Consider the following 18669-nt stretch of genomic DNA (forward strand, 5'->3'; position numbering starts at 1 on the left):
GAAAATCGTTTTGACAGTTCTTAAAAAGAAGCTAATTTGACTAGTACGAAACTAGCCTATTATAGTAACTGTGAAATTAAGAGGAGTATTATCCTTTTTTACTCTAAAGTAATGATGAACTATTCAGAGTAAGGTTTGTCCGACACAAACAGTTTCTCCCCATGATAAAAGCAAAAGTAAACAAACGTACCTGAGAAACTTCTGTATTTTCTTGAACAGCATCTTCTGGTTGCACCTAAAATTTTTAATAAAGATTTCAATTTACACAATTTTTGAAGCTGTGAATAACTATACGTATTAAGGGTGCTTTCAAAAAAAACGTCAAAAGAATGTAAAATTGATAGTTATAGTCGGAGAAATACTACACTTTCCGTTATCCAATAGATTTATTTAGTTCAAGTTTAAGTTAGAGCATCTTATTATCTTGATTTTTATAAGACTGGATTTTTGAAAACTAACTCACTAAATTAATTATGAATTTTTCTCTAATGCATGTTTAGAAAAACTCACATATAGAGCTGAACTAGTCGATTTTATTTGTAAAATTTGGACAATTTTGAATACTAAAACAAGTAAATTTATGATTCGTATATCCTGTACTACAATCTTCTCAGACTACATTTTTATTATAAGGTTTTGAAAAAGAGTAAACGAGGCCAAGACGAATTAAATTTTTTTCAGAAATTACCTAAAATTAAGTGATTTCTTTGAAAATCTACATCACATCAAAGTAATTTTTGTACTTAATTAATCTCCAACGTTTACTTCAATTGCTGTTATGCCTTAGTGATTATAAATTGCTTTTATTTATTTTTGGCAATTTTTTGAAAACGAGCCTTCGTCGGTTCAATTATTACGACTTTTAGACATTTTCTCATATTTTGATAGACCAAGTAGAAAAAGTCCTATAATGTGATATATATTTGTAAACTACTCGCAAAGCCCTTTAATTTGATACCACACACGGTATGATCAAGCGCTCGGTTGCGATTTCACTGTTTTTCACACGAAAGCCCTCTTAACTACTACCCTCTTAAAGATGCTTACGAACATAGAGGAATAACTAAGGGAAGAGTTGTAACACAGTAAATGCAAGTGCACAGTGACATCAGTAAATGCAAGTTATTTGTAGTGAAACCATGCCACCCTAAATCGAACTGGCGTCGTTCGGTACAGCAGGAGCTCAGGGTGCCCAAGACCGGAGTAAATGGAGAAATATGATTCGAGCCCTACACCCCAGCAGAGGGTAACAGGACGTAAACAAGAGAAGAAGAGGATTTGTAGTGACATCTATCGTCAATCACGCGTCAAATAGCGTAAATTATCAATACCACTACTCGACACTAGGTGCCAACAGTATTGCGTCTGCCAAAAATGTAATATTAAAACATAACCTTTACAAGAATATGTACAAGTACTATCCATTCCTATATCCTACTAAATTCTTGTTAGGATGCCTCGATTTCAATTCTTTACAAGTAAGGCGTAATCATAAGCTTCTGGTTATGGCTTGTAGTACTTTGCGGGGAGACTCTGACTGCCCTGATCTAGTGGCACAGATAGTGAGGCTCTCTATTCCTTTCCTGTCCAAGCAGGAGCTACGGCCTAGGACTCCCAACCTTCTTGCCATTCCCACAACGCGTACTGTGGCGCGCCAAAAGTTTCCCCTTGTTCGAGCTCTGAAATTTTTGAACGCGCTTCTGTTATGGGCACCTGAAAGTGATTTGTTTGCGAGTCGATGGGTAAGTGTGTGCAGCGTCTGTCTGAAGTATTGCGAGATGATGGATGGCAGTGCTGTTTTATAAAACTGTATTTGTAAAGTGTTGTCTTGTGTACCTACCTACTCTAGTATCTAAGTCTGAATTGTACAGTTATTTGGTATATTCTGTTATACTGTATTAATTTTTGTTTGAATAAATAAATAAATAAATAAATAAATAACAGTTTACAACTTATATTACAAGCAGAAGAAATTGAAAATAGAGTACTGATTAATACTATTGTAATATTTAGCTAAAAAATAAAACCGCCTTCAAAAATAAGCGCGTTACAAAACACGGAGAAACTAAAAAGCCAAAAATAATAAACCTATCAATTCAGATTTCTTATCGTATTGCAATAAGCTAAACATCCAAATTATAAACAAATCAATTATTTTTGTAGTCGGTACCAGACCTGTTCGTCGCCTTGTTATGCCTATTGCCTGTTTGCCCCACCCAACCATACACAGGCTGGTACCGACTCCAAAAATAATTGATTTGTTTATAATTTGGATGTTTAGCTTATTGCAATACGATAAGAAATCTGAATTGATAGGTTTATTATTTTTGGCTTTTTAGTTTCTCCGTGTTTTGTAACGCGCTTATTTTTGAAGGCGGTTTTATTTTTTGTTAAAAAGTTTATTTATTTGTTGATTTTTAGTGGTTCCTAGTGATATTATATGTATCAGTCCGAATACATGTACAGTAGTGAAAGAATTATCCTTTAACTCCTAACCATTGAGGAGTTGACCTTCCATCATCAGCTCAGCCACATAAAATTATTACCATCAGACGTAAATACTGGTGTACCTTTGAAAAATAGACTAAAAACATTACATGTGCCTATAACATTTGAAGAGTTCCCTCGATTTCTCCAGGATCCCATCATCAGACCCTGACTTGGTGCCAATGGGACCATCTCGGGGTTATACCGGTTCGATCAAAAAAAAAATTTTGAAAATCGGTCCACGATTCTCGGAGATATCGAATAACATACATACAAAAAAAAAATAAAAAAATAAAAAATAAAAAAAACATTCAGTCGAATTGAGAACCTCCTCCTTTTTTGAAGTCGGTTAAAAATTGTTGAGCATTAGACTTTTTGTTTGTTACGACATCTGTTGACAAGTAGCAGTACCATAAATTAAATATAACAAGATCATACCATCCCATACATTAAAATGCGACCGCCTACGAACGCGCTTACACTCCACCACACATAGATGGCGCCACAAAAAATGCCTTGTTGCCACCGATTATTTGTAGATTGGCATTAAGTGTCAATTCCGAGCCGTAAATCTATGTCAAAAGTGACACTTAACGCCATCTACAACTATAATCGAAAGCTACAAGACATTTTTTTTGTGGCGCCATCTATGTGTGGTGGAGTGTAAGCGCGGTCTTAGGCGGTCGCATTTTAATGTATGGGATGATATGATCTTGTTATATTTAATTTATGGCAGTACTGACAATTTACACTAGTTGACATGTGATTGATGCGTGGATTACGCTAGATGTCACTACAAATATCTTGCATTTACTGATGTATGGAGTTACAACTCTTCCCTTACTTATTCGTCTATGCTTATGAAGGAGGAATAAAGTGATTTTTTGTTGAAACTAGTGTAAAATAAATATTTAAATAATAAGATAGTGACATGACTTTGCTAACTATAAATCATGAGACACTGTGTGACATAGGCTCATCAGCTGAATAGCTGCTCGCCTATAATTGAATAATAATAAAATTGTCACTTGTAAAAAAGAATGTATTTCAGAAAACTCACATCAGTTATCACAAACTCTGGTTTCACCATCTCATCAGACCCATCCTCAACCTCCAACCCGAACTCATTGATGTTCATATTCTCGTCCTGATTGATCATCTCCTTTAATATCTCTTCGTTGTCTGTAATAGATTCAATCGGTTGCCGGTTCCGAGACGCTTGGAGATGTGACTTCAGTCTGTGATAGGACAGCTCACATTTCTTACGGAAAGCGTAATAGTGTTCCAGATCTTTGTAGCAAGTTACGCAGACCAGGTTTGGGAGGTTGTCATCGCGTTTTACCTAAAAATTTAAATAAGAAGGATTGTTGAATTATTTATGAAGGAATGTTGGTGTTCTGGACATTTGCAAGGTACGTTAGGGATTGAGTCTACTGTAAAGCACTATGTCAAGTGAATGCCTGTCTTATTCCTATAATAAATAAATAAATGATTGAGCCTATATGTCACACTGCTTGGCACAGGCACAGTATAATAAAGAGTACTATCGTACAGTATGGCCACTTCCGCTCCCCGCTAAAAGTGCCCCCCACCCGCTCTCGGTTACCTCACATTAACCGGTCAAAAACGCGAACAGTTGACCTGTCATATTTCACTCATACAAGCATAGTGCGCGTTCACCTACACGAGCTTAGGCTGTGTGCGTAGGAACGCGCCTCTTTCATATATTTGATCGCCAGTGTCCGAGATGTGGCACAGGCCTCCTCTCATGCATGAGAGGGATGGATGGATTTAATATAATAAATAAATAAATATTGGGGGACACCTTACACAGAGATCAACCTAGCCCTACACTAAGCATAGCTTGTATTATGGGTGCTAGGCGACGATTTACTTACTTATATAGATAGAAAACATCCATGCAATATTGCAATATTTTACTATCTCTTCCGCTAACTTCACTAACTAATATAAAATATAGTTTTCATCACAGAAATAGATTCTACAGGATAGCTTTAGAATGTTAGCAGCCAAAAATAAATAAAATACTATGTTGCTCACATCCAAACCAACACAGATCATGATCCTCATAGCCAGTGTGGAGCAGATGTTACCAGGGTCTTCAGTGAATATGGGCACGGCCGACTCCGCGGCGCCCAGGCACAGCCGGCAGAGCCCCATCACGCCCTCGATATACCGGCACTCCAGCGGCTTCCGTTTGTATGTGCGAATCATTTTGTCACAAAATACAACAAATAAAAAATAGGAGTAACACTCTTCTACAAGCAGTCATCACGAAGAAAAACCGCAACGCTATAGAATTCTACAACGCCTGAAGAAGATTACGAGGTTTAATTCATATGCTTAAACAAAATATGGGATTAAAAACGGGAAATTATCATAAATCATGATAAATCCAATGTTTTGTTTCATTGACAACTTTGACATTTTGGCCTTTGGCCCGACCCCAACCCCAATGTCTGTTTGGAACATTCAAATATTTCCATGAAAATAGTAATTATTACAAAAAATTCACATGAAAAATTATGAACTAAAATTTTTTTTGGAAAAAAACTGGGTGAATTGTGTAGCAGTATCAGTATCATTACTTAATTCAGAACCTGATCATGTTTGAACAAGATTTAAATAATGTTTATGGTGTTATTGGTTTAAAAGAAGAAATCTGAACGCACACTATATTTTTTTATAATTGTGTTATGAGGCCATGGAAATAATCATTATCATACTATATAAATATGAAAAGATTTATGTATAATTTTAGTATCTTGTAAGATATTAATATTAATTTTATAATTTTAATTTTATGTAGATGTTTTGCTAAAATAACATTGTCAGTGCATCTTAATAACAAATATTTATGTTTTCTAAACCTGCCAATAGATGTCACTAGTGCTGATCAGAATTAATGTTGCCAGATTTTCATAAATAATTTCCGTAAACTAATCATAATATACGACAGAGCCAGCTGCGTTTTCGTTTTCGTTTCGCGACTTACTCGACGTAGAAATGCCACTGGGCTACGGCGCCTGATAAGGCAGGAATAGGTAGAGTGATCGAGAAATATGGCCTCAAATTGCATACTGAGGTGTTCTCCGTAGGCCCTGTCTGTCTATTGTCTAAAGTCTCCGTCACACATAAAGCGTTTTGATAGCGTAGCGTTAGCGGAGCACAATGATAACGACAAACAATGAAAATGACAAACGCTGGCATTCCGCTCGCAATCCGCGCTGGTTAGTTCCCGCCGGCGTCTGCTGGGCGCAACGCCAGCGTTCGTTCGGCGCACCGCTATCATTGCGCTCCGCTTACGCTCCACTAACGCTCCGCCTACTAGTGGAGTAAAAGTAAGGTACCCTGGACATAATTCAATAACTCGTCCTTTTTGATATTTTATTGGGTATTATTATTAAGCATCAAATAGTAATTATGTACATAGATAAAAAAAAAGACGATCGTATTCATATCTTATAAAAATCATGAGATAAAGTACATTATCCCACTTTTCGCTAACAGCAAAATAGTTAACCGAAAACTTTGTTAGATTAACTTTGTGGTGCACTCAGATGCGATCAGTTATTAGCGATATTACACAGAAAATAAATCTGATTGTGTACTTTTTTTACCGTTTTCATTTAATGTGAATATCTAGGTAGGTAAAAATGGTGACCATGATATATATATCAATTTGCATTGTATTAAGTATATATAGACATTTAACACCGATCTTAAACATATATTTTTAACGCTTAAATAAACATGAATTTCTCAGTAGGTATAAATTGTAACTGAGATTTTTTGCTTAAGACCAGGTTTTTGTGTACTATAATCATGATTTTATCAAAATTAATACTGTGAAGGTCGCGCTTAAGAAACTGTAAATGTCAGTAATTTAAAAGGGTGCAAAGTTGTCGTAGAGCGGCTGTCGCGGGGCGGGGGAGCGCGCGGGGCGCGGGCCTGGGAGAGCGCGCCGCGCACCGGCCGCGTCACCGCGGCGGATCGGTTAATAGGTTAGGGACGTAAGGTACCGGCCACACCAGAGCGTCGCGTGTCTCGGGGCGCGGACGGACGTCCGCGCCACGCCACCTGAGTGTAATTCAAAAATCGTCTCCTCAGTACATTTTGTATAGGAAGGACGTAAGACGCGCCCCAGGCGGCGTGGCGGCGGCGTGGCGCGCGCCGCGCCGCCTGGGACTTGGTGCCAATAGGACCATCTCGGGGTTATACCCGTTCGATTGAAAAAATAATTTGAAAATCGGTCCACGATTCTCGGAGATATCGAGTAACAAAAAAACCGACCAAGAGCGTGTCGGTCCACGCTCAGTGTAGGGTTCCGTAGTTTATCGTATTTTTCTCAAAACAATTTTCCTAGAAAGTCTTTATAAAGTTCTACTTTTTTGATCTTTTTTCATATTTTTTTAAACATAAGGTTCAAAATATAGAGGGGGGGGGGACGCACTTTTTTTCCTTTAGGAGCGATTATTTCCGAAAATATTAATATGATCAAAAACCGGCCAAGAGCGTGTCGGGCCACGCTCAGTGTAGGGTTCCGTAGTTTTCAGTATTTTTCTCAAAAACTACTGAACCTATCAAGTTCAAAACAATTTTCCTAGAAAGTCTTTATAAAGTTCTACTTTTGTGATTTTTTTCATATTTTTTAAACATATGGTTCAAAAGTTAGAGGGGTGGGGACGCACTTTTTTTTTCTTTAGGAGCGATTATTTCCGAAAATATTAATATTATCAAAAAACGATCTTAGTAAACCCTTATTCATTTTTAAATACCTATCCAACAATATATCATACGTTGGGGTTGGAATGAAAAAAAAATCAGCCCCCACTTTACATGTAGGGGGTACCCTAATAAAACATTTTTTTCCATTTTTTATTTTTGCACTTTGTTGGCGTGATTGATACATTGGTACCAAATTTCAGCTTTCTAGTGCTTACGGTTACTGAGATTATCCGCGGACGGACGGACAGACAGACAGACAGGGGGAAACTATAAGGATTCCTAGTTGACTACGGAACCCTAAAAAACATTCAGTCGAATTGAGAACCTCCTACTTTTTTTGAAGTCGGTTAAAAAAACAACCTTTATTGCCGGCCGGCATACGGCTAACCGATTGAAACAGAAACATAAATGAAAAGAGAGGGCGAACGGCGACACCTGTGTGTCGGCGATTTCAAAGGTAAGCGCACGTGCACCCGATCTCGCTACCTACGCCCAGGTGCGGGCGCGGCTTTCGACCTTCGCGCCGTGCAATAGAATTTAATGTCGGCTGCTCGTGTGCGGTCTGTTTGTTTTATAGAGTGGCGGCATTTTCAACATCAAAGGGCAAAATTCTGCAAAATTTTGTGCAAAATTCTGTTATATCAATAACTTCTCACGTCACTAGATTATCGACTTTGAATGTCGAGTATATTTATAGTATCATCACTTTATTTCAGTGTACGAATTTCGTATGTGTTAAAAATCATTGTTCTAGCTTCATAAACCAGGGAGGAAATAATGGAGAGCGTTTATATGTCTTGTTTTGCCTTAATTCAATATCATCACATATTTTTGTTGCTGATAAAATAATACATCCTATATATCAAGGCCTTGTAGCTCGGCGAAAGAATCGTGATCGCGGAGTGCGCCGGCACTGATTATAATTATTTTGTCCAGTTATTATAATAACCTATACAAAAAGTACCGATAGAATAGGTATTCTAATCTATATCTGCATAGAACTATTTAAAACAAACCACAAAAGTTCATAGTTGATCGTTATTGGTACAGTCAGCAACTCAGCTGTGAATAAAGATAAAGTGCCAAATATATGTATACACATACCTTAATGTACCAAGTACCAACACTTGTACAGGAAATAAAATACTCTATACATATTTTTGGCACTTTGTCTTGCCAGCTGTGTTGTTGACTGTACACGATCTAAAAAGGAGCCGAACGGTTATTATAATTACGCGGCGACTTGCGTAGTCGGCGGCCGCGCGATACATAGTGCTGTCTCTGTTCAGGCCCCGTAGCCGAATGCCATTTCTCCGACGCGAAACGAAAACGAAACGCAGTCTGGCTCTGTTGCGCCAATACGCAAGAGCGATAGAGATAGATATCTACTAGCGTTTCGTTTCGTGAGCGTTTGTGCCATTCGGCTACGCACCCTGTTCTCACTACCACGAATTTGAAGAACAATATTGCTGTCTCTCTCAATCTTTAGGCGTCATTCATATATTACGTCATACTAAATGTGACAATCCATGTTAAAGGATTAAAAAAGCGTGACATTGGGGGGTCCAAATAGTAGTCCATAAACCACGTCTTTGACCAACGTGAGTGATATCTCTGTCACTCTTTACGTCTTTACTAACAGAAATTTAAATAACAATAGTGCTATCTCTGTCACTCTTTACTAACAGAAATTTAAATAACAAAAATGCTATCTCTGTCACTCTTTACTACCAGGAACTTAAATTATTATAGTGCTATCTCTATTCTCTGTCACTCTTTACTATCAGGAACTTAAATTGTTATAGTGCTATCTCTGTCACTCTTTACTACCAGGACCTTAAATTATTATAGTGCTATCTCTGTCACTCTTTACTGTGTGCGGGAAGTGCACATACCACGAGTTTGACTAACATGAGTGCTATCTCTATCACTCTTTACTACCAGGAACTTTAATTATGATAGTGCTATCTCTGTCACTCTTTACTACCAGGAACATAAATTTTATTATTACAGTGCTATCTCTGTCACTCTTTACTACCAGGAACTTAAATGATTATAGTGCTATCTCTGTCACTCTTTACTGTGTACGGGAAGTGCACATACCACGAGTTTGACTAACATGAGTGCTATCTCTGTCACTCTTTACTACCAGGAACTTAAATGATTATAGTGCTATCTCTGTCACTCTTTACTTCTAGGAACTTAAATATTTTTTTCGGTTTCGGTTTTGGTCTTGGTTTCGGTTTCGATTTCGGTTTTCGTTTCCATTCCCGTTTCGGTTTCCGTTTTCGTTTTCAGTTTTGTTTTTGTTTAAACTAACAGAACTAAAACTAAAACCAAAACCAAACCAGAAACGGGAAACCGAACACGGGAAACCGGATATCGGATACCGTATATCGGATGCTGGTTACCGGTTACTGTCTACCGTTTACCGGATACCGGTTACCGTCTACCGGTTACCGGTCACCGTTTACCGGATACCGGTTAACGGTCATTGGTTACTGGTTACCGGTTACCGGTCACCGAATACCGGAGACCCGTCACCGGTTACCGGTTACCGGATACCGGTTACCGGATACCGGTTACCGGATACCGGATACCGGTTACCGGTTACCGGTTACCGGATACCGGTTACCGGATACCGGTTACCGGTTACCGGATACCGGATACCGGATACCGGTTACCGGATACCGGTTACCGGATACCGGATACAGGATACAGGATACCGGATACCGGTTACCGGTTATCGGTTACCGGTTACCGGTTACCGGGTACTAGATACCAGAAACCAGGTTTTGATTTCTGGTTTCTCATGTTACAACGTGTATAGATTAGTCGATACCAAGTCGGACACTTCCGATTAGGCGATTTCGGCTCGCATTGTTACGCAGCATTCGAGTGTTGAGTTTCTCACACATGAGGCCCCCTAATAAAATTTGTACCACTCATATTATTGATTTGACTCTCGCAACACAAACACCTCATGCCCACACAAATACACACAAAATAAAATCATTCACAAACTTCAAATCATTCAAAAACTCAACAGTCACACGCGCTCCTCGCGGTCCTCTAAGAACTCCCTCGCGAGAGTCGACACTTCAAAATGAAGCGACATCGCATCGGCTCATCATCCACAAATCCGAAAAGATCCACCGATAAATTTGTACCGGAAAGACCTCACCGCGACAATGTCATATTACCCAAATTACTTCAAAAATCCTCTGAAAGTGAAACAGTTCATTAGGTTTACCGTAAGAGTGAGTGAGACAGACACGCACTGTGCTTCAAATTTGCCTCGCCAAAATACGTTACACACGACTCGAAAGAATACAGTCTTAAGCGCCGCAAGCTTTCATACATATTACGTTGTTGTGATCCAAGCATCTCGTCAAGCTCGATAGGTACTATTATTGAGCTAACGACTTGACCAGTTTAACGTGACCTATCGGACTAATTGATTTGTATGACTTTTGTCACTTGTAATAAGGGAGCTCTCTTATACTGGACGGTGAAATATTTGTTATCGAAGCGTTTTGAAAACGCGGCGCCCTTGATATGAAACACGTGTTGACGACTCGCCGCCCGTTCCCGCTACTACTATACTAGCTATACCTACTCTGTGCACGACCTTATTCTGCAGGTAATAACGTTCATATTAAAGCGCAAGTAAGAAAAATATCAATTAAGTAATGAATCTTACATATTTGTTGTTTAATTGATTTCGTATAGTACTAAGAATATATTAACGGCAAAATTTACCATCTTTCAATTTAGTTAGGTATTTTTCCTTTCCTAAAATTATCAATATTTAAGATTTTGAACAAGCGCCAAAAGTATTGGTATAAGTTTTAATAATTTATCAACACACGTAATATTATATTCATAATAAATTGCAGGATTACGGTTAACAATATTTTCTAGTGAAATACGCCTGAAAATGTGTAACTTACTAAACCTTCTTTATAAATGATAGTTCTGTATGAATTATTTATAAAAATTAGATGTTTTTATATGAAATGCAGGTGTCACAACATAATACAAGCACTTTTTCCGGATTACATTTAATACTTTAGTTATAAAATCAAAAAATATTCAAAGTTCGTTTTTATTTTTTTTTAAATTGAATCAGAACCCTAATTTGATTAATAATTTGTATTTTAACTATCACTAATGATACTTTATACGACAGAAAAAGAAAATTACGGTTATCGAATTATGTCCAGGTCAAGCTATTTTTCCTGGTCTATACGCTCCCAAAACATAGGTATGTGGCCGAGCTTTAACGGCAGTAATGCGGTATAGATCCGCGATCATTACGGTTGCCATTTCCCGCATCTACCAGACTACCACATGGTCCACATGTAACCGCCACATGTTTATTTAATTAATTATATTAAAAAAAAAAAAATATCTTAACATACATTACGACAAAGATAATTAATAGTACATTACGATACAAGGGCGTAAAAAAGGAAGTTCGAAACGATTGGCGATAAATTAAATCGACACGAGTTACGAATTTCCTTTTCGCTCGTGTATCGTACGACGTTTTTCAGTACAGATGGCCTGTCGAAGTTTCGACCTGACATATAATGAACCACTTTTCGCACTAGTGCGTAAAAAAAGCAACATTTGTACTGAAATTGTACATTACGATACAAGTGCGTAAAAAAGGAAGTTCGAAACGAGTGGGATAAATTAAAACACGACCGAAGGGAGTGTTTTAAATCGACACGAGTTACGAATTTCCTTTTTGCACGTGTATCGTCCGACGTTTTTCAGTACAGATGAGCCTCCGAAGTTTCGACCTGTTATATAATGATCCACTTCTCGAACTAGTGCGTAAAGAAACGACCATCTGTACTGAAAAAACTATTTATATACAGTGAAAATAAATAAACAATTTATATAACATTATTAAAAACCATTCTGTTGACAGTTGACACAGTACCTAAATGACCTGTATCAGGGTTAGCACATGATGACTGCGAGAGTATGTCGCCGCGAGATAGACGACCCGTTCTTATTTGTGATTAATACAGTTAGAAGAAGACGTGTGATCTATCTCGCGGCCATCATGTGCTAGGCCCATTAGGTGGATCTATATGTATTTGATTTAAAAAAACATTCAAACTCATCCGATTTCAACGTTTTGGCATTGGATTTTGATCGATTACGTCTACCTATACCTCATCCGTAAAAAAATTGCTGCGTTTGTATTTTTGCCAAGCTTTACTTTGCAAGTTGTTTCTCCAATTTTGATTAAAAATAAATAAATAAATAAATATTATAGGACATTCTTACACAGATTGACTGAGACCCACGGTAAGCTCAAGAAGGCTTGTGTTGTGGGTACTCAGACAACGATATATATAATATATAAATACTTATATATATAGAAAACATCCATGACTCAGGAACACAGAACACCCCACTAGAAGCCAAATGCAAGCGATATTGTTCGAGACGCAAATCACCAATCCTTGCGGGGTGAGGCGGGCGCGCACGGTGCTGCCATTGGTCGTTTCAAATAATGGCGCGCCTTTATGATTAGCAGTAGGGATGGGAATGGGACATGTCTATTATAGACAATGGTACCGGTACCAGTACTGTGGTGAATTTGTTTTGCAACAAATTATAATATTATAATTAAATTATAATAAGGCCTAGTTACCCTTCGGGTTGGAAGGTCAGATGGCAGTCGCTTTCATAAAACTAGTGCCTACGCCAAATCTTGGTAGTAGTTTCCAAAGCGGACCCCAGGCTCCCATGAGCCGTGGCGAATGCCGATGCCGGGATAACGCAAGGAGGATGATAATTGTGATAGCATCTCAATAAAAATCATTCTAGTAACTAATAACTAAACTGTGCATTTTTACTTACGTTTACTAAGTTAAATAACCAACTAAATATTCTAAACTAATCAATGAACTAAATACCACTACAGACCCTACAGATTCTAGATAATTATTCACTATTACAAATCTGCTTTCTTTTATATTTCATAAAATGGTAGCACATGGTACGAACGGCAGTACGAAGTTCCCGCAACAGACATAAACTAACATGGCCCCATGCCTAGTCGTTTACGTGAAAGGGATAGCATATCACATTGTTAACTCGGTAAAGAGGGATGGACGCGCCTCGGCGCCGCTCAGCACAACCATATTGACCAGTATAAATGAACTCCGCGGACAATAAACAATATTCAACAAAATAATTAATTTGACTTAACTGTGGAATGTTGTTCCATCTTTTTTACATGTAGAAGTGTTAGAAGACTTGCCACACCACTTTATGCTGTAAGAGACCATTGTTTGCAACCAAAATTGATTATTTAAGATTTTTTCCCGAGCGGACACGGACACTGTTAGCGGGTCGTATACTTGGGCGCTACTGATCGGTGTCGCACGCGTTCAAACTTTTATAAACCTGATTTGTCGTATGCTTGGTGACCGCGAGTCGCCCTGTAAGGGCCATCTTGTTGTATTGATCTGTGCTCAGGAACAAATATCTGTGCTCATCACACAAATAAATGTCCTTACCGGGATTCGAACCCGGGACCGCGGCGTAGCAGGCAGGTTCACTATCGATTGCGCCAGACCGGTCGTCAAAAAATTGTTTGTTTTTTAATCAAAAACGACTTGTTTGCGTTCAGAACACATATGAGTTCAGAACTGCAAACTACACTCCAATAATTAATATTCCGATCAACCTACGGTACCCACGTATACTATAATTTTTGTATTTGTTCACCTAGGCTTTTTAAGTTATATTATAAAAATCGGTTCAAGAAGTACCTACTTGCGTTATTGTTCTTTCGATCTTTACCTTTTTCAGGCTTACCAAGTTTTGCCTAAATTATGGGAAACATTTTTAAAGGGCAAAATTTTCCCAGACGCGTACTTTGCGCGTACTGTATTCGAAGAAGAGGGAGGCAAATGTTCGTTGTGTCAAAAGGTCGAGAACATTTGTATTACAATAGTGGTGTGAACATACACCAAGCCATCGAATCGATAAATAATAATTATATTGGTCAAATAGTTACTGTCGCTTGATGAAAGCAGCAATTAAAAAAAATAGTATATAAGAATGTATTTTTTAATTTATCATAAAAAATGGTTTTTGCGCTTTTTCTAGTTGCATTTATATCTATAAACTATCTATAAACGTTTCATACTGTTAAATTTAACGCTACAACATGTCGCTGTAGGTTAATTAAAATATTTAAATTTCAGTATGTTATTATATTTTACGCTAGTAAAGTTTAAATAAAATTGTTGCTACCAACACTCACTAGTTAAGACTATACCTATATAAGTTTATATTATATAGTTGCATGTTTACAGGCCCAGTTACCCTTCGTTTTGGAAGGTCAGATGGCAGTCGCTTTCGTAAAAACTAGTGCTTACGCCAAATCTTGGGATTAGTTGTCAAAGCGGACCCCAGGCTCCCATGAGCCGGGATGAGCAAATGCCGGGATAACGCAAGGAGGATGATGATATAGTTGCATGTTTCTCATGTAAGTGAATTATTGTTATTCATAATGAGAAATAAAAATATCTTTAAACCAGTGTTATATTAAAACAATATTTTTGAAAAGTTGTTTATTTTTTGAACTTACTTCTTTTAATATAAATGTATTTATATCAAAAATACAATCTATCCTTTATAAGTAATCATAATTATGATCAGTTGTTGTCGATATACGCTATTAAATACTCAAGTATCGACAAGATACTAAAACTAAATCAGGACGAACATCACTAGTTGTGATGCCGCCATGCGGCAAATTTTCTACTGACGTCAAGTTTTAGCCAATCAGAGAGCAGTGCGTCAGGAGGGAGTTAATCCTATTGGTTCATGGAACGGAACATTCCAGAACATGCCAGTGACGTCGAGTGGAGTGGCGCACGCATATAAATTTATTGAGCGTGATCCCCGCCATTTTATTATTTCAAGAAAAGAAACCGTCAATCGCGCACGTTTGCTAAGCTGTTCATCTACTAGTTAAAACTACGACTGAAGTATTAGTTAAATTTATACAAAGTGAGTATTGTTTTATTATTTTGTAACTATTTTATTGTAAAAAATCATAATTTTGTAGTTCCTGGATAATTTATAAAATTCTAATTATTATTAGGAATTCCCTCGTGATTATATCTCCCGATTCTCCGAGTCATAACTTTAACTGATAAGTCCCAATGCAATTTTCCACTGAGTAATATAATTTGTATCAATATTCCTCAGTATTTTTGATCTTTTATCTACTATCCTTTGTCATCCGGCACGCCATCTGCACGTTAACATAGCACGTGGTCTTTGACTTCACGATAACTGGAAAAGTTCTTCAATTGCTAATTATATTTTCGTAAACCGGCTGTGGAAACAAGCAACTGAACAAAGGTGAAGTTTCCACGCAAAGCATTCGAGAACTTTCGATCGATTTTCCGGTCGGCTTATGGCGGCGCGTGGGGGATTTTTTTCTAATTCCATTACCAGTTGTGCTTCATAGATACTTATTTCTATCGTTTTTTTTTCTAGATGGCCAAGGCACCAGCGGTAGGAATCGATTTGGGCACCACGTACTCTTGCGTGGGTGTGTTCCAGCATGGAAAGGTGGAAATCATCGCCAACGACCAGGGCAACAGGACTACGCCCTCGTACGTGGCCTTCACCGACACCGAGCGTCTCATCGGAGATGCCGCCAAGAACCAGGTGGCGATGAACCCCAACAACACTATTTTCGGTAAGTTGGATTTGGGTTAGAATGTTTCCTTATAACTTTCATGTGTCATAACTTCTCGAAAAGTCCCACATTGACTGCAAATGATTCATTTACCGACCGAACTAACCTATCTTGAGCTACCTAATAATATCATAAAACTGCTATAGCTACAACTAATAAAAACCGGTTCCGTGCCGCTTGTAAAGTAAATCGATACGAACCTAGCCTAGAACACGGTAGAACTAGGTCATGCGGAAATCTAGGACGCAGGTCTAACAAAGGCCACTCACGTTATTCCCGCGTGTTTAGCCGCCGGCCGCCATTTTGGGTTGATAGTGCTATCAATCTAACCTAACCACAAACCAACCTCATACATTATCTTATGTCTTTTTAAATGATTTTAAATCATAATTTACCTATTTAAATGAATATGAGAAAGTACAGCTATTTGTATTCATCAACCCACACAATAAGTACAATGGTAGCGTGTAGGTGGATCTCATGGAGAATTAGTAAGCATAATGAAATTATAAGAAATTTCCAGTATAATTTGGCACTTTGGCTATGACTCATAGTTGAACTGTATCTAGTTTGATGACTAAGTGGAAGATGATGCAATTATTTATAGTTATATTGACAGAATATTTGAGGTCCTTCCTTGTTGGCTTCCTGTTATTTATGTTGCATCAATTTATTATGGTTATAGCATAGCAGTAGCAATGTTACATAAACATTTCTGAATTTATTTTTCCTTTCATGATGATACCCAATATACTAGACTAGAGTCTCTGAACATATTGAATGATAAAAATAATCTGAGGATTTGATAAAACTACTTTTTATGTTATTAAAATTGTGCATAGACTAAATTTTGCACTTTGCTTGTTACAGATGCCAAACGACTCATCGGCCGCAAGTTCGAAGATGCCACAGTACAGTCCGACATGAAGCACTGGCCTTTCGATGTTGTCAGTGATGGTGGCAAGCCAAAGATTCAAGTCAGCTACAAGGGTGAAAATAAGACCTTCTTCCCCGAGGAGGTGAGCTCGATGGTGCTCACCAAGATGAAGGAAACAGCCGAGGCATACCTTGGCAAAACCGTGCAGAATGCAGTAATCACAGTTCCGGCGTACTTCAACGACTCACAAAGACAGGCCACAAAAGATGCGGGTACCATCTCTGGCCTGAATGTACTCCGAATTATCAACGAACCGACTGCTGCTGCGATTGCGTACGGATTAGACAAGAAGGGCGGTGGCGAACGCAACGTCCTTATTTTCGACCTGGGCGGCGGCACCTTCGACGTGTCCATCCTGACCATCGAGGATGGTATCTTCGAAGTGAAGTCCACCGCAGGAGACACTCACTTGGGTGGAGAGGACTTCGACAACCGTATGGTCACCCACTTCGTCCAGGAGTTCAAGAGGAAGTACAAGAAGGACCTCACCACCAACAAGAGGGCGCTCCGTCGTCTGCGCACCGCCTGCGAGCGCGCGAAGCGAACCCTCTCTTCCTCCACCCAAGCTAGCATCGAAATCGACTCTCTCTTCGAGGGTATCGATTTCTACACCTCTATCACCCGCGCTCGCTTCGAGGAGCTGAACGCGGACCTGTTCCGTTCCACCATGGAGCCCGTAGAGAAGTCTCTGCGCGACGCCAAGATGGACAAGGCCCAGATCCACGACATCGTCCTGGTCGGAGGCTCCACCCGTATCCCCAAGGTCCAGAAGCTGCTTCAGGACTTCTTCAACGGCAAGGAGCTCAACAAGTCCATCAACCCCGACGAGGCCGTCGCTTACGGCGCCGCCGTGCAGGCCGCCATCCTCCACGGAGACAAGTCCGAGGAGGTGCAGGACCTGCTGCTGCTCGACGTCACCCCGCTGTCGCTCGGTATCGAGACCGCCGGCGGCGTCATGACCACGCTCATCAAGCGCAACACCACCATCCCCACCAAGCAGACCCAGACCTTCACCACCTACTCTGATAACCAGCCCGGTGTATTGATCCAAGTGTTCGAGGGCGAGCGCGCCATGACCAAGGACAATAACCTGCTCGGCAAGTTCGAGCTCACCGGCATCCCGCCCGCGCCGCGTGGCGTGCCCCAGATCGAGGTCACCTTCGACATCGACGCCAACGGCATCCTCAACGTGTCCGCCGTCGAGAAGTCCACCAACAAGGAGAACAAGATCACCATCACCAACGACAAGGGCCGCCTGTCCAAGGAGGAGATCGAGCGCATGGTGAACGAGGCCGAGCGCTACCGCAGCGAGGACGACAAGCAGAAGGAGACCATCCAGGCCAAGAACGCGCTCGAGTCATACTGCTTCAACATGAAGTCCACCATGGAGGACGAGAAGCTCAAGGAGAAGCTCGCCGACTCGGACAAGCAGACCATCCTCGACAAGTGCAACGACACCATCAAGTGGCTGGACTCGAACCAGCTCGCCGACAAGGAGGAGTACGAGCACAAGCAGAAGGAGCTCGAGGGAGTGTGCAACCCCATCATCACCAAGCTGTACCAGGGCGCCGGCGGCGCGCCCGGGGGCATGCCCGGCGGCATGCCCGGCTTCCCCGGCGGAGCCCCCGGAGCCGGTGGAGCCGCCCCTGGAGGCGCCGGCCCCACCATCGAGGAGGTCGACTAAACATTCCATACGCAATCACCATCCGTTGCTAATTGAAGTCGATTAAAAAATTGAAACATA

General features: G+C 39.7%; 2 protein-coding genes across 2 annotated transcripts; one reads left to right on the forward strand and one right to left on the reverse strand.

Annotated features, from left to right (window-relative positions):
• Nucleotides 1–88: 88 nt before the first annotated feature.
• Nucleotides 89–4925, reverse strand: LOC125242776. The gene is made up of 4 exons (XM_048151714.1): nt 4549–4925; nt 3548–3829; nt 191–235; nt 89–103 (listed from the first exon to the last, which is right to left on the reverse strand). Exons 1-4 carry the CDS (start codon nt 4720–4722, stop codon nt 89–91), a joined length of 516 nt encoding a protein of 171 aa, XP_048007671.1. The 5' UTR covers nt 4723–4925.
• Nucleotides 4926–15130: 10205 nt separating this feature from the next.
• LOC125224998 (heat shock 70 kDa protein cognate 4) lies at nt 15131–18669 on the forward strand. Its single transcript, XM_048128515.1, has 3 exons — nt 15131–15288; nt 15784–15988; nt 16859–18669. The coding sequence occupies exons 2-3, from the start codon at nt 15784–15786 to the stop codon at nt 18607–18609; spliced, it is 1956 nt and encodes a 651-aa protein (XP_047984472.1). The 5' UTR covers nt 15131–15288; the 3' UTR covers nt 18610–18669.

This window comes from Leguminivora glycinivorella, chromosome 3 (assembly GCF_023078275.1).
Source record: "Leguminivora glycinivorella isolate SPB_JAAS2020 chromosome 3, LegGlyc_1.1, whole genome shotgun sequence".
NCBI lineage: Eukaryota > Metazoa > Arthropoda > Insecta > Lepidoptera > Tortricidae > Leguminivora > Leguminivora glycinivorella.